This window comes from Pelophylax lessonae (genome assembly GCF_965119305.1).
Source record: "Pelophylax lessonae genome assembly, chromosome: 9".
NCBI lineage: Eukaryota > Metazoa > Chordata > Amphibia > Anura > Ranidae > Pelophylax > Pelophylax lessonae.
In genome coordinates this window covers 32,304,057-32,321,130 of record NC_138776.1, presented here as the reverse complement: position 1 = coordinate 32,321,130, position 17,074 = coordinate 32,304,057, and the positions used below count along the sequence as shown (strand labels likewise).

At 43.5% G+C, this 17,074-nt stretch overlaps 1 protein-coding gene across 1 annotated transcript; it reads right to left on the bottom strand.

Moving 5' to 3' along the window:
* Window positions 1-15,140: 15,140 nt before the first annotated feature.
* LOC309563286 (olfactory receptor 5G9-like) lies at window positions 15,141-16,433 on the bottom strand (the record flags this gene model as incomplete). Its single annotated transcript, XM_082267690.1, has 2 exons — window positions 15,141-15,369; window positions 15,742-16,433. 2 exons carry the CDS (start codon window positions 16,431-16,433, stop codon window positions 15,141-15,143), a joined length of 921 nt encoding a protein of 306 aa, XP_082123816.1.
* Between the last annotated feature and the right edge of the window lie 641 nt (window positions 16,434-17,074).

The following is a 17,074-nucleotide window of genomic DNA, read 5'->3' as shown; positions in this document are numbered from 1 at the left end:
CCTTCATACATCCAGATGGTAACAGAGTTGGAGCTTTGAGCTGTACACAAAGTAAAGGGACTGATTGTTTAGGGAGCAAAGAAGGTAAGGAACTAGAGGTGGACAGCACCGGAAGGGGGCCCACAGTAGGGGTAGGCAGGGGAGCAGCTTTTTTACAAAAGACATCTGGGAAGGTCTGATAATGTTAAGGGAGCATCAGAAAGGTTGTCACCTTAGCCACGGGTACAGAGAGAGGTGGGAGCATAACAAAACCTGACCAGAGTTCCAATCTAAATAGGGTGAATGTTTTTGCAACCACGGCAATCCAAGAATGATGGGACTATAAGACTTAGGAAGGATCAGGAAGGAGATTTCCTCATGACGAATAGCACCAACATGCATAGTAATGGGGGTAGTTTTGAATCGTAGGGTTCCTAAGGCTAAGGTAGAGCCATCGACTACAGATACTGAGAAGGGCTTTGCTAAGGGAATGAGAGGAATGCCCAATTCAGCATCCAAGGACTGCTCCATGAAGTTTCCGGCTGCCCCAGAGTCCACATATGCAGCTACTTGATACGAGTTTAGGGCCCAATGAATGGAGACCGATAAGACAGATCGAGAGAAAGTGACAGAATTCAGGTTCTGATCTAGATCACTACCCTCCAAGGGACCTAGACCTGACAGTTTTCCTGGGTGGACAGGACTTTATTGTGTGACTGCTAGCTCCGCAGAAAAGGCATAGACTGAGTCTGAGGCAATGCGATCGCTCTTGTGGCATGAGACATGTCTGACCTAGCTGCATGGGTTCTTCAGATGCTGGCAAAGTTGTAAAGGTGCGTTGTTCAGGAGCTTCCTGGAAAACAGGTGCTAAATTGGGGGGGGGGGGGGGGTGACGTGGACAAGCCCTTTCCAGATATCGCTCCTGGAAGCGGACATCGATTTGTATGCTAAGGGCGATTAAGTCATCCAAGGTGGAAGGTATGCTTCTGCCAGCAAGTTCATCTTTATTATGATTTGCTAAACCCTGCCAAAAGGTTGCAGTAGGGGCCTCATAATTCCATGCTAGTTCCGAGGCCAAGGTGCAAAACTGAAATGCGTACTGACCAACAGTCATGCATCCTTGATGAAGCCGAAGAAGTGCTCCAGCAGCGTATAAGGCCCTGCCAGGCACATCAAAGGTCTTACGGAAAGCTTGCTGGAAGGCGGGAAGACAGGAAATTGTAGGATCTTGATGCTCCCACAGTGGTGAGGTCCAAGCCAGAGCCTCACCAGAAAGGAGGGACATCACTTACGCCACCTTGGAACAATCAGAAGGGAAACGGTTGCTAGCTAGCTCGAAGTAAATCAAGCACTGATTGATGAAGCCCCAACAAGCTTTAGGATCACCAGAGAAGCGAGGTGGAGGAGGCAGCTGGAGTTTTGAAAGATTGTCCTCTGCTGGAGGGACTGGGGAAGCTGAAGCGGCAGGGGCAGACACAGGAGCCTGAACGGAAGGTGAGGAAGTGGCACAACCTGCAGCTGATCCAAATGTAAAGTACCTGCAGACACTGCATAATCTGTTCTTGATAAGTCTGCTGGACGTCAACTCCCTGCGCCAAACACTGAAGTTGATCCAGAAGAGGCTGCAGTGTCTCCGCAGAGCTCATGGCCTGAGTAAACTGTTAAGAGTCTGTGGTAGAGAGCCCTTGTAGTTCACCAACTCGGGGTTTCCCAGGGTGCGGAATCTAAGCCCCAGCCTGCTTCTTCACCAGGGCCCCTAATGGTGGGGATGGCCTTGCAGCAAGCTAGAACCAGGTACGCCCACCTTGAAATGCAGACACCACTTAGCAAGTGCAGAGTACAACAGGAGAATGAAGGGAAAACCAGGAAACTAGCCGAGATCAGGGCAGGCGGCAGACAAGCACAACAATACACAAAGCTGGGATCGGTAGTAATCGAGTAATCAGACACAGGCTATACATGTAGTAACAACCAGGAGCTCAGAGAACTGTGAATTTGCTCAAGCAAGGAGCACAGCATTGAGCATGTGTATATATAGGGAAGCAAACAGGGAGGTGACCCAGGAAGTAATAGAAGGCAAAAGGATATAAACCCACAGTGAATCAGGCAACACCCATAGGTGAACAGAGAAGCTAAACACCACATGTGAAATGGAGTCACAGATCTAGCAGAACCCTGCAGCAAGGAGGTAAGAACATGACAGAAAAATCCTTTAATGCCTAATTCTTTCCACACAATTTTATATTAAATATTGAAATTAAAAGGTTTAGCAAAGGTTTTGGCCACCAGATGATCATCCATAATCCAATGCACACAGTACAAACCGGGTTCATTCCCAATAGGATTATCCTTCTGAATATAATAGGATGGCTCATGAACCTTCCAATCACCTATAATAGCATTGGCAATAGACTGTATTATCACTAGTGATGGGCCCAACATCCCTTGGTTCGGTTTGCGCCAGAACTCTCGAACATCTCAAACGTTTGGACCCAAACCGCGAACCCCATTGAAGTCTATATGACCCAAACTTGAAAAATCAGATGTCCCTATTTTTGAAGGCTTATATTTAAGTTATTGGCCCTAAAAAGGGTTTGGGGACCCGGGCACTGCCCTGGGGGACATGTACCAACGCAAAAAAACTTTTAAAAAAGATACATTTTAAAGGAACATTTTAAAGGAACAGTGATCTGAGAGGTCATGAGATATAGCGGGGGTAGACATGAAAGGTGAGGAGGAGAAGAATTGTGTCCCTTGTGTGTGGCTTTCAGGTGCTCTTGCCAATGGGCTGAGTGGTGGGAGGTTAAATGCCTTGTCAAGCACGTGGTACTCAAATGACTGGTGTTTTTGCCACACTTGATCTGCTTGCAGCAGAGATTGCAAATTGCAGTAATTGCAAATTACAGTGCGATCAGCTGCACAGGTGCTGAAAAAGGCCCAGACAGCTGAACTGTGGGAAGTGGGCTGGGAGAAAACAGCTCCACAATCTGATGGAATAGGGTGGCTGCTCTCTACCCTTCCATTATGGCTGTGTCTGGAGGACACTCTGTCTCTTTGCGGTTGTCCCTTCCCCTCACTTTCCTCCTCAGCTGTATCCGGCACCCAAGTCGCGTCAGTGACCCTCACCATCATCATCCCCTCCATCCTCATCAGAGGCATAACTAGAACCTTCAGGGCACAGGTGCAAGAAACCATGAAGGGCCACCCGGACCCCTGGCCGGGGGCCCTTACCTTCAAGCCTGGGACTCCTCACACTGATCCTGGGGCCCTTTACTATTGTTGAGGGGCTGTTTATTACGGTCCCACAGTGGGACCCTTTAACAAGTTCTGCAGTGGGCCCCCTTCCCGCCATCTTGGGGCCTCCCCACGGTGGTGGAATGCCAGGGCCCGGTCACACTTTGCGATCCTGGAATTTCACCCACTGGTGTCAGAAGTTTTTATTTTTTGGTATTTTAATTGTATTATTTTTTTATCATTTTATTTTATTTTTTTACAATGTCACTGACTATGACTCTGTCCATTCAGAAAAGGAAGGAGCTGGTAAATTGCATATTTACTGACCCCTTCCTGGTTCTCTATTGTGACTCATCCCCTGCAGCAGCCGGCAGAAGAGGGGAGGCAGCACAGTGGGGGGGGGGGGAACCAGGGGAGCACACAGGGGCCCAGAGACAGAAGAACAACACAAGTCAACTGGATAGGGGGAGTGACAGGGGCAGAAAACAGAGGAACCAATCTCCTTCATTTTCCTCCTGCAGCTACAGGAGGAAAAAGGAGGACAGTGACTTCTCTTCATGCTGCCCCCACCGCCCCTCCTATCCAGGTGTACAGGGGAGCCGCACAGGTCCCCTGGAGCATGGGGCCCGGGTTGCAATTGCAACCCCTGTAGTTACACCCCTGATCCTCATCACTGGAGCCAACTTGGCAATACGCTGCAGCTGGGGAAACATGACTGCCAACTTGTTGTTTATCAGTGTTCTCCCCTCTTTTTTAGGCTCATATTACTCCTTCCTCAACCTCAGAACCAACATCAGATTCAAGTAATGTCTGTGCATCCTCAAGAAGTGGCTGACGCTGTGTTTAAATAACTCAGCTGACTCCTCCATGCTGGGGCTATGGCAGGAATAGCTGTGGACAAGGAGGCAAAATAAACCGCTCTGGCAGCTGCAATGGATTGCACACTAGTCTCTGCTTGGGTGATGGAGGATGAGAAGGATGAGGATGATTTAGCCAGTCCACCACCTCTGCATGCTGTGGCTGAAAAGCACGGGTAACATAACTAAACAGAAGATTGAAATTGAAAATAAACTGGGAAATGTGTGATTGGATGCACTTTATTGAATAGAAAGTGATGTGTGGTGCACTTTAAATTGAGGACTGACACTGACAGAAATGTAAAAATTATAAAAAAATAAAATAAGAAAGGGGAAACACCGGCGTCGCATTTAGAAAAACTGCTGCTGACAATTTAAAAAAAAGGGGGCAGGCAGGGGACAAAAAAAAAAAAAAAGAAATAAGGGTATACAGCACTAAATGTAATGTAATGCTGTTTTAAACACTGCACTACACTAACACACTACACTGACACTATACTATACTCACACTATACTCACACTATACTATACTCACACTATACTCACACTTTATTGACACACTATACTATACTCACATTTTTGACACACTACACTATACTCACACTATACTGACACACTAAACTCACACTACACTATACTCACACTATACTCACACTATACTCACACACTAAACTCACACACACTATACTCACACTATACACACACTATACTCACACTATACTCACACTATACACACACTATACACACACTACACTATACTCACACTATACTCACACTATACACACACTATACACACACTACACTATACACACACTATACACACACTACACTATACTCACACTATACACACACACACTATACTGATACACTATACTCACACTACACTATACTCACACTATACACACACACACACACTATACTGATACACTATACTCACACTACACTATACACATGCACTATACTCACACTATACTGATACACTATACACACACACTATACTGACGCACGATACTCACACTACATTATACTCACACATTATACTCACACTACACTATACACACACACTATACTCACACTATACTGATACACTATACTCACTCTACACTATACACACACACTATACTCACACTATACTGATACACTATACACACACACTATGACACACTATACTCACACTATACTGACACACTAAACTCAAACTACACTATACTCACACTATACACACACTATACTGATACACTATACTCACACTACACCATATACACACTATACTCACACACACTATACTAATACACTATACTCACACTACACTATACACACACACACTATACTCACACTATACTGACACACTATACTCACACTATACTGACACACTATACTCACACTATACTGACACACTATACTCACTCTATACTGACACACTATACTCACTCTATACTGACACACTATACTGACACACTATACTCACACTATACTGACACACTATACTCACACTATACTGACACACTATACTCACACTATACTGACACACTATACTCACACTATACTGACACACTATACTCACTCTATACTGACACACTATACTCACTCTATACTGACACACTATACTGACACACTATACTCACACTATACTGACACACTATACTCACACTATACTGACACACTATACTCACACTATACTGACACACTATACTCACACTATACTGACACACTATACTCACTCTATACTGACACACTATACTCACACTATACTGACACACTATACTCACACTACACTATACTCACACTACACTATAATGACACACTATACTCACACTATACTACTCACACTATACTGACACACTATACTCACACTACACTATACTCACACACTATACTCCACTCAAACTACACTCTACTCACACTATACTCACACTATACTAACACTCTATGCTCTGAGTAACAATAAGTGAACACACTAACTCGCTAGTAGCAAACTGAGCCCTGCTCTAGCTATCTCCAACAACACACTGCAAAAGCTTCCTGTGGGAAGGAACCTGTTAGTGTGGGGTGGGACAATGAGCACTGAGCCGTGATTGGGCAAAGTCATCATCACTTTGTCAAATCAGGGCTCTAACAGTGCTCTGTGCCCTAATTGGCTAAGCCTTGCATCTGACCAGCGGTCAGGTGCAAGACTTCATCCAATTAGTGCCCTAGAATGCACTATGCAGCTGAACGGTTGATTCAGGCCAAACTTTTGCTTGGCCCCAACCGTTTGCCGAACTCTAATTATCACTAGACACATCAAAAGCATTTGATTCCATGGAGTGGAATTTTTGCTGGAAAAAGCAATGCCAAGATATAAATAAAGCTGCAGTTTAATTATATGGATCAAATTGCTATTTGCCTTTCCCACTACATTCATTAGATGTAATGTCTGTCTCATAAAATCCCTTAAGTTTAGGGGACACATGCCAGGGATGCCCACTCTGCCCTCATTGTTTTGGTAGTAGAATACACTGCTATCCTTGTCAGGAATTCCCTCACAATAAATGTTTTTTTATTAAACTGCATGCATGTGGATGATACCTTAATATACCTTGGAGATAGATATGGCTTTTTTAACCCAGAACCTCCACATAGTTAATACATTTGGAACCTTCTAGGGACTCCAAATAAATTGTCATAAATCTGCTCTTCTGCCCATAAGTGACCTTCCCCCTTCAAGTGGTTTTAAGGCTGCATACATCTATTTTATTTTAGGTAAACAAAAAATGGTCCTTTAGAACCACTTTATCCCTCATCCAGCCTCTCCCAGATTTCCTGTGTTTCTACCTTTTATGACCTTGGCTTGAGTGTAAGACCCAACTGACAGTCACCAGCTCTCACGGAGTCTCAGCTGTTCACGAAGCTGTGGGAACCGAGCAATCTGCAGTGTTAGAGCCAGCAGCAGACCGATGCTACATCCAGCTAGGTAAGTATAATTGGGGGGAAAAAGTCCATACAATACTTCTCTCTTAAAGTACAATTATTAAAACATTAGTGACCATGCTGGAGTATATGTGCATAAACCTCCCAGTGATCAGGCTACAGCGTATATGCATTAGCCTCCTGGTAATCAGCCACCATAGAAAAAATATTAATTCTTTAGTCCCCAAGCTTATAAGTGTTACCCCTATAGTTACTTGTCCACAGTGTATGCTATCTGCTTGTGCATCAACCCCTCAACGATGTACAATATATTGTCAAAAGTAATGGGACACCTGCCTTAACACGCACATTAGCTTTAATGGCATCCCAATCTTAGTCCGTAGGGTTCAATATTGAGTGTGTCTATGGGAATGTTTGACCATTCTTCCAGAAGCACATTATTGAGGTCATGCACTGACATTGGACGAGAAGGCCTGGCTTCATCCCAAAGGTATTTTATCAGGTTGAGGTGCAGGCCAGTCAAGTTCCTCCACCCCAAACTCACTCATCCATGTCTTTATGGACCTTGCTTTGTGCACTGGTGTGCTGTCATTTTGAAACAGGACGGCCTCTCTCCAAACTGTTCCCACAATGTTGGAAGAATAAAATTAACCAAAATGTCTTGGTATGCTGACGCCTTAAGAGTTCCCTTCACTGAAACTAAGGGGCCAAGCCCAAACCCTGAAAAACAACCCCCACACCATAATCTCCCCTCCACCAAATGATTTGGATTAGTGCACAAAGCAAGATCCATCAAGATAAAGAGTCCTGACCTCAACCTAATAGAACACCTTTGGGATGAATTAGAGTGGAGTCTGCAAGCCAGGTCTTCTCTTCCAACATCAGTGCCTGACCTCACAAATGCGCTTCTGGAAGAATGGTCAAAAATTCCCATAGACACACTCCTAAACATTGTGGACAGCCTTCCCAGAAGAGTTGAAGCTGTTATAGCTGCAAAGGGTGGGCCAACTCAATATTGAACCCTACGGACTGAGACTGGGATGCCATTACAGTTCATGTGCGTGTAAAGGCAGTCGTCACAATATTTTGGAAAATATAACGTATATTTAAGTGGTTCTAAGGGTAAAATGTGTTTTACCTTAATGCATTACCAAGAGTCTTTCAAATGGCAAAACACCAACAAGAAAAAGCAATATAACACAATACAGTACCACTTTAAGCCACTCCCACCCCTCCTGCAGGACTGACTATTTAAACGTGAGCTCCTAAACTGAGAAAATTTGCCCAAGTTTGCGAATAAGATAAGAAATTATAAACACTGGGCTAGCTCACTTGCGGGTTCTCAGTGAAAAGAGTCAAAATTTATCTCTCAGGAATTAAGGCAAATACATTTTCATCAGATACCCCAAGCACGTGAAGAACTCTAGTTGGGGCCCTTCTGTTGGTGCAAAATAGAGATGTAGTCTCTTTGAGGAAAGCGGAGTTGCCAAAGAAATAGTAAAATAGCTACCGGATATCCCCTTTAATAAACACTGGTAGGGTAAAAGGTCACTTTAAGGATGTCAGATTAGGTGAAGTCACTTTAAGAATGTCAGATGGCAACAGAGATTATTTTGGAAGGAAAAAAGGGGAAACGGATTTCTGCTGAAGTATGTCCATTTAAATAAAAAAACAGCTAATTTCTTCCTGGATGGCTCAAGTCTGAATTAGGTGAGCAAAGAGGTGAATTCTAGTATCCTGCAGGCAGTGCTGGTAAAAGCAGTAAGGAAATTAAACTGCAGCACTGGATGGGTATAGAATATGTGCCTAAAGTTATAGGCCTGTACTGTACACTTTTATAGGCTCTAGCAGGGCTTGACAAATTTGCTTACAATCTAGGAGCCAGTTAAAAAAATTAGGAGCCAGTTTTTTAAATCCACTGCCCAGCGCTCAGAACTACATGTCCTGGGGCATCAGGCAATACGAATTGCTCTCGCCTGGTGCCAAGGGATAAAAAAATGAAAATTAAAAAAAAAAAAAAAGAAAAGTGGCACTGACGAGGCTGCGCTGATGGGCAATGATGAGGTGGCACTGGCAGGCCACACTGACGAGGCTGCGCTAATGAGCTCTGAAAGACTGCACTAATGGACACTGATGGGCACTGACAGGCAGCACTGATGGGCACTGATTAAGCTGCACTGGTTAAGCTGCATTGATTAGGTGGCACTGATAAGCTGCACTGCCAGGTGGCACTGATGGGCACTTACAGGTGAGACTGATAAGCACTGATGATATGGTACTGATAGACACACTCCCAATCAAGCCCAGCTTTCAACCTGGGAAGATGATGTCGGAGGTGGACAGGCAGTGAGAGCAAGCCACGCTCATCACAGCACTGTCCACCAGAGGGCACCGGTTTGCACATAGGAGCATGTATCCCGCTCCAGCAGGCCACAAAGCCGTGGCCCAACGCTAGTCCGCACACCTGCGTGTGGGCCACATGGGAGATCCCGATCACTGCTGCGGTGTAACCCAGGTGCCAGGATGCGACTTCCACTTTTCTGGTGCCTGGGTTTTGTTGAGACCTGGGCTCTAGCAACTGGATGCAAACAACAAGCTTGACTGCAATAGCAGTTTTGTGTGTGTTATTAGTTATAAGTGATTATATATATATATATATAAAGTCTCGTGTTTTTTTTTTTTTTTTCTTTTTTAATAACAAACATGTTATACGTACCTCCTCTGTGTACTTTGTTTTGTACAGGGCAGCTTGGATCTTCCTTGTCTCGGGTCCCTCTTCCCTGCTCCTGGCCCCTCCCTCCTGTTGAGTGCCCCAACAGCAAGCAGCTTGCTATGGGGGCACCCGAGCTGAGCTGCAGCTCCATATATTCATTCAGACACGGAGCTGCTGTTCGGCCTCTCTCTCCTGATTGGCTAACTGACCATCAGACGGCCAAGGGACTCTCTGGATAGAGATTGGGCTCAGGTAAGTATTACGGGGTGCTGAGAAGGCTGCTGCACACAGAAGGTTTTTTTCTTCTGTATGCACAAAATGCAATAAGATAAATAAAAACCTTCTGTCTTTGCAACTCCTTTAAGAAGCCTCTCACCCGGTTCCACAGCACAGCAGGGATGACCCCCTTTGTCCTTCTCTAAGATGGCTGTGAAGGTGGCGATCAGCCGGTCCATCTTACTACAGATTTCGCTACCTGCCTCTTCAGGATGATCGGCTTCTCTGGCAACTGTTGAGTTTCACTGACTTGGCCCAATCCAACCTGGGTCTGCCTGGATCCGCTCTGCTCTCTCTTACGTCCGGCCTCTAAACCTAATCTCTCCAATCCACCCCAGTGTTCCAGGGCTTTTACCTTTTTAAGTGCTCCCACCCCTTTGCCAGTCCTCATGGGCAATATAGCTCAGCTTTAGCTAATCTGGATGAAAGAATCTCCTCACAGCATACAAATCCCAGAGTTCACACTTCTGTATGATAACTAAATTGTGGGACACTGCCATTTTGTGGCGAAAAACTGTTCTGAATAACAGTAACATTTCACAGTGCTACACTTGCATTAACTGTTCATTTTCAAATGGGATTGACATCAGCTTTGACAAAACTAGTCTATAACAAACAACATGTATAGATAGGGCAAACAAATATATAAAACTAGCGCAAATTCTCTTTAGACCCAACTCAGGCTAAAATATTTCTTTAGATGGACTAATTTGATCAGACTGTAATCATTTTAAGGTGCCAGTGCGTCTATGTTAGATGCGGAGATGAATACTAGAACCTAGAGATCCCAACTCCCAGCTGGTTAACCTAGTTTGGTAAAAATGTATAAAATTAACAAAAATGTGAAAACAGTCCTGCACGCTGGAAATTATACGATAAGGTAAAAAAAAAGTGTATTTGTAGTGCAAATGAATAATGTAAATCTGAATAATATGAAAATAATCTTTCAATGGCATATGTTATAAAAATATTATGTAACAGAGTGATAATATTATTTAAAGTCTATTGTGCAAATGTAGCAAAATTGTAACTAAAAATACAAAAGGTGTGCTTAGTTAAATAAACTGACCACTAGATGGCAGTGGTGTGAAAAAATAAATATAAAGTGACGGAGGCACCCGGTCTTTCGCGGTTAAGTGGAGTCAGCGTGTGTGGCTTACAGCGGAGATTCCTTTTGGTATACATATTTCGCTTGAACACTTCTCATCCCATGTGATTGAATTTCTTTTTAATCAATAAATACTCTGTGTGGTACATGTTACGCTATGGGTCCCCTTATTTTCATTACATGTGATCATAATATGAGGATATGAGGAATCGTTGATCCATATTGGCAAGCGGATATCAGGACCTGGAAGTGGATCGCCATTTAATAGTGGAGGATCACTGGGTTTGATCTAAAGGCACTTGATCCTTGTTATGAGGGTACGTTTTTAATACCTAGGGGAGCACATCGGTGTGGTGAAGGCTCTTGGTGGTGTATAGAGGAATAGAGGAGGATCTCCCCCTTTGTTTGAACCTTTCCACGCTATCTTTTCACCACTGTCAATAAGAGACTTGCATGTTATTTTTGGATGCCGATTTGCTAACTGGACATTCAGAGTGACTGATTAATATAACATTTGATCACATTCATTCAATTGGATCATGGACAGATTTGTTTCTCTTGTTAGCAAGAGTTTATTAGCACTGCTAGTGCATGTATAGGCTTGATTTATATACGCACCTTTTTAATAAAGTGACTATAGTGCAAACATCTATGAAATATTTTATACAAAAATAATCAATAATTTATAAAACAAAGATATTGGTGTTGCTATAACCTTGTGCAAATATGTGCAACAAAACTGGAAACGAACACACCTTCAAAATATACCATAAAAATATATATATTTAAAAATGAAATAGTTTGTAAAGAAATCAATCTAGTCCCATAAACAGTCCATATAATGCTTCAAGCTAATTTTTTGTGCAAATGTGCAATTAGTGCCAATAAATTATAAAGTGCTTTTAGTGTCTACACGTGCAGATCCCACCGTCTGTGCAGGCTTTCTTCTCTAAATGAACTCTCCAGAACTTTAGCTGGAAACACCCAGCAAACTCGCCTTTAATAGACTCCACTTTTGGCTGTATAACACCTCCACAGGACTCTATCTGGTAGTAATCTTGCTTGATTATATCCTCCACCAGAGGTAGTGCTCCCAGAGATAGGGAGATTATGTTAGGAAGGAGGAGAGAAACAAAGCCCACATAGCGTAATTCTGTTACAAAAGAACAAAGTTTACTTAAATAAATGGTTACACTCACATGACAATGTGTCAACCTGACACTAGGATTCTCAGCAATGAAAATCAATATAGAAGAAACTCCCGGCCGTCTCCAGCCCTGGTGTCCTGCTAGCTGTCTTTCTCACAGCATTCTAAGCCATGCCCTACTAGTTTCGTCCCACTGACGTCTTCACGGAGCGGTAGGACGCTGTGAGACACCGCACACTTTTAAATGGGGGAAAGCCGCTCGCTTCCCCTATCAGGATCCCAGAATCTTACTGTCTCTATTCCCACAAGTAGGATGACAAGCCGTCAATCGCGCTCTCACTCTGCTATGCGAGGGACAATACCGACTTAGTATACAGCATAAAACAAGTCTATATCTGCAACTGGTCATAATGACCAGAATATTAAAATATCAAGTAAAAGAACTGAATAAGTAGGAATAGACATCCATCACTTTAGTCTATTCACTACACATCCACCTCTTACCATTTAAATTGCTGAAACATAAACGGCCTATCCTTGAAGGTCTAGGCACATCATTAATCACATAAGTGTTTAAAAAGCATAAATAATTACACAGATATACAAAGAAATCTTTTAAACCATCTCTCTTTGACATAAAGGAACAAAGTCTCTAATTATACATCTTATCTGATAATATTTAAACCTGTATAAAAACTTAATAGAACCAGTGTATTTTGAATTCTTATATATGTTTTCCTCTACTTTATAACAACTCCGCGTGTAAAATATTCTAAATCCATATAGAGCAATATCTTATAGGGAGAATTAATAAACTCATCACTACAGTATATTAAAATAATATCTTATATTTAAAAAATCATTGTTTTAAAACATTTTTTCTCTATGTATGTAAAAACGTGAAAAAAAAAAAAATCAAGTAAAAAGATCAACTAAAAAATATTCAATATTCAATATTGCGGTAAGTGGTTAAGTCCTTAACCACTTACCGCGAAGTAGATCTACGTCGGCAGACTTCGCGGGGGGTATACCGGGATGATGCCTCTAGCTAGAGGCACCATCCCGGTACCGTGGTTAACAGCCTACGGTCGGCTTTCCGTCGGTAATGACCGATGCGATCGATCGTTACCCGGTTGAGCGGGAGGGGACGCCTTTCCCGCCGCCTTCTGCGACTTTACCCGGGTCTCCCGCCCCACCGGGAGCCCCGAGCACCCAGCCAGGGCGTCCGCCGGCTGGATGGAGTCCCAATCAAAGCCGGAAACGGCTTAGATCGGGCCTCCGATGATGTAACCCGGAGGCGGCGTCCGTGACGTCACTTCCGGGTTACTCTGCTGCAAAAGGCGTCAAATTTAAAAAACGGCTGTATGCAAAAATGCAGTTTTCAGCGTTTTGCATACATGGAAGTGTAGTGGAGAGGTCTGGGGTCTTTTAGACCCTCGATCCCTCCATAAAGAGTACCTGTCACTGCATATTGGTGTCACAAGGGATGTTTACATTGCTTGTGACAGCAAAAAAAGTGATCAGATTTTTTTTTTTTTTTTAAAAAAACCTGTAATAAAGTTAAAAAAAATAAATAAATAGGAAAAAAACATTTTAGTCGCTCCCATCACCGTTAGCTCGCGCACGAAAAAAACATACACGGAAGTCGAGCCGCGAATGAAATCGCTCTTCAAACCACACATGTGAGGTATCGCCGCGATCGCCAGAGCGTTAGCAATAATTTAAAAAAAAGAGCTACACTCTAACTCTAAACTGGTAACGGTTAAAAAAAATTTAAGCGTTGCCTATTGAGATCTCTATTGACCGTAGTTTGTCGCCATCCCACGGGTGTGTGCAATTTTAAACCGTAACATGTTGGGTATCTATTTACTCGGCGTGACATCATCTTTCACAATATACAAAAAAAATGGGCTAACTTTACTGTTTAGTATTTTTTAAATGCAGTGAAATGTGATTTTTCAAAAAATCTTCCAAAAAAAATGGTGTTTTAAAGACCGCCGCGCAAATATCGCGTTACAAAAAATATTGCAATGACCGACATTTTGTTCTCCAGTGTCTTTGCTAAATATATATATATAATTTTTGGGGGTTCTAAGTAGTTTTCTAGGAAAAAATACTGATTTTAACTTGTAAACAAAAAGTGTCCGAAATAGGGCTGGGGCTTAAGTGGTTAATCTTGTCCAAAGTTAACACCCAAGGCGCTTGATTACACATTTTCCTATTCATGTATAGATAGGGGACGGTTGGTAAGCAAATTGGTTGGTGAATTGAGCTGGGAATTTTGTTCTGTTTTTGACTCGCTAGTTTATAACCCTCCATTTTTTTCTTCTTGAGAATCCTAGTATTGCTAAAGGAGGCTTAAAGCTGCACCTCTTTTTTTCAGCACAGCGCAGCTTATTGTTATGCCCCGTACACACGTACCAATTGTCGGCTGTAAATATTCGTCCGACGACCGATCGGCCGATTGTAGGCTTGTTAGTATGATGCTTCCGACAGCCGACAGCCCATTTTCGGCCAAACAGAATCTGGTGTGCAGGCATTAAAATTTTTGTTGGCCAACACCAGAACAGCTGCTTGTTCGTCAGTCAGTACAGATTTTGGCCGACAGACAGCAGATTTGCAAGACTGGGCATGCTCAGAAAAGAAAAAAGACAAGGAAAGTGAACCATCACATGACATCACTTCTGCAGTCGGCTGTTGTTGGCCGACAAAATTAGTGTGCAGTCTTTTGCACTTTTCAACAGACACGACAGCCCTGGACAAAAGACGGCCGATCGTTTGGCCGACGATCGGTACGTGTGTACGGGGCTTCTGGCTCCAAGACAAGGTGGAGTAACAACTTTGTTGCCTCCTCAGATTCTCATGACTTTCTTTTCAACAGAAGCAAGAACTCAGAGGTAGTACTATCTGGGGTCCCTAATATTTAAAACATTTTAATGAACTCTTTAAAGATTCTTTAACCTCAGCATTCATAAGGCTGTATATCAGAGCATTTAACATAGGTATAACTATACTGTAAAAGACAGAAGCCACCCAGTCTTGCTGTAAGATGCTGGTGGATGGCCGGAAATACACGAAGAAGACAGTTCCGTAGAAAACACTGACAGCTGTTATATGAGAAGCACAAGTGTTAAAAGCCTTGTATCTACCCAGGGCAGCCATCAGAAATTTCGGGGCCCCTTACACAGCTTTAGGCCAGGGCCCTCTGGGCCTGACCACCAGGTTACATCCTCCTCCTCTGCGGGGGCCTGTGAATGCATATGATTGGCTGCTAGGTTGCCAGGCGGTCCTAGCAACCAATAATTTTGACAGCGGTGGCCAGCAGCAGGATGGGAGTCAGGAGCCAGTGCAGCAGGTGGCACCAGCGGGAGTCGGGACTAGTTGTCAGTGTAGGGGAGAAAAGGAACAAAATAGGTGCCAACTTGGAGCACGGGGTATCCTGAGGGACTGGGCCCCCCGGGACGCCTGGGCCCCCTACATCTGTATGGGCTGTACCCCCCTGATGGCAGCCCTGTATCTACCCTGGGCTGAATGTATCTTCACAATGGCCAGGACAATGTTGGTGTAGGAGACAAAGATGAGTATGCTGCTGCTCATGGTGACCAGACTACCTAAAATGATCAGAACAGCCATGTTTTTAGATATATCAGAACAAGACAACTTGTATAGTGGTGGAATGTCACAGAAGAAATGGTCAATAATGTTGGATCTGCAGAAGCTAACAAGAAACACTGGAACGGTGAGAACAAGAGAATTCACAAAACCCCCAGAATAGGCAGCAACCAACATCCGGAGGCACAAGGAAGTGCTCATGCGAAGCTGATATAGCAATGGACTGCAGATGGCCACATAGCGATCATAGGCCATGATTCCTAGAAGAAAAAATTCAACTGTAGCAAAAGACCCAAAGATGTACGTCTGCAGAGCACAGCCAATGAAAGAGATAGCCTTGATTTCACTAAGAAGGTCCTTTAACATTTTAGGTGTGACCGCTGAGGAACATATCAGGTCCACAAAGGAAAGATTGCTCAAAAACAAGTACATGGGTTTGTGAAGACGTTTGTTTGCTATGCTCAGAGAGATAATTCCAATGTTAGCAACCATAGTTGTGATATAAACATGCAGAAATATAAAGAATATTGGAATTTTGAGTTTAGTGTTGCTGTTGAGCCCAGTGAAGATAAACTCCTTCACTGAACTCTTATTCATATCCAGTGAATTCAGATGTTCTGCATCTGTTTAATAACAAGAGGAATAGTATAAATTACTGTCCACATTCCAACACCCAGGGCATTTTTTCAGCAGGAACGCGGGGGAACGCAGTTCCGGCACCTCCAGGACTGACTGTATGTAATGGCAAAGGGTGCTTGGTGTGCTGCAGGGTCTATTGATGCTCGCTGCTGGGGGATCTATTCTAACTGGAGGGGATATATTTTTGCAGGGGGGAGGTCTGTTGTTGCTGAGGAGGTCTATTGTTGCTGGTGGGGATCTATTGTTGCTGGGGTGGGTCTTATGTTGCTGGGGGAAGTCAGTTGTTGCTGGGAGAGATCTACTATCTGATCATACTATTGATCCTGACTGTAGGGAAATCTGTTGTTGCTGCTGGGAGTCTATTGTTCCTGAAGGGGAAATTTTGTTGCGGGTGGTCCATTGTTGTTAGAGGTATATATATTGTTGCTGGCTGCAGGGGATCTATGTTACTTCTTTTCTTGTTAGCATTCTCAAATTCCATACAAATGACTTAACACCACAAAATTTGGTTCTGCATTGTCTAAAAGGGAAGTATTGGGAGGTGGGTAAGGGATGGAACCAAGGAACTGTGCTCGGAGGCGGGCGGAGAAAAGGGGTAC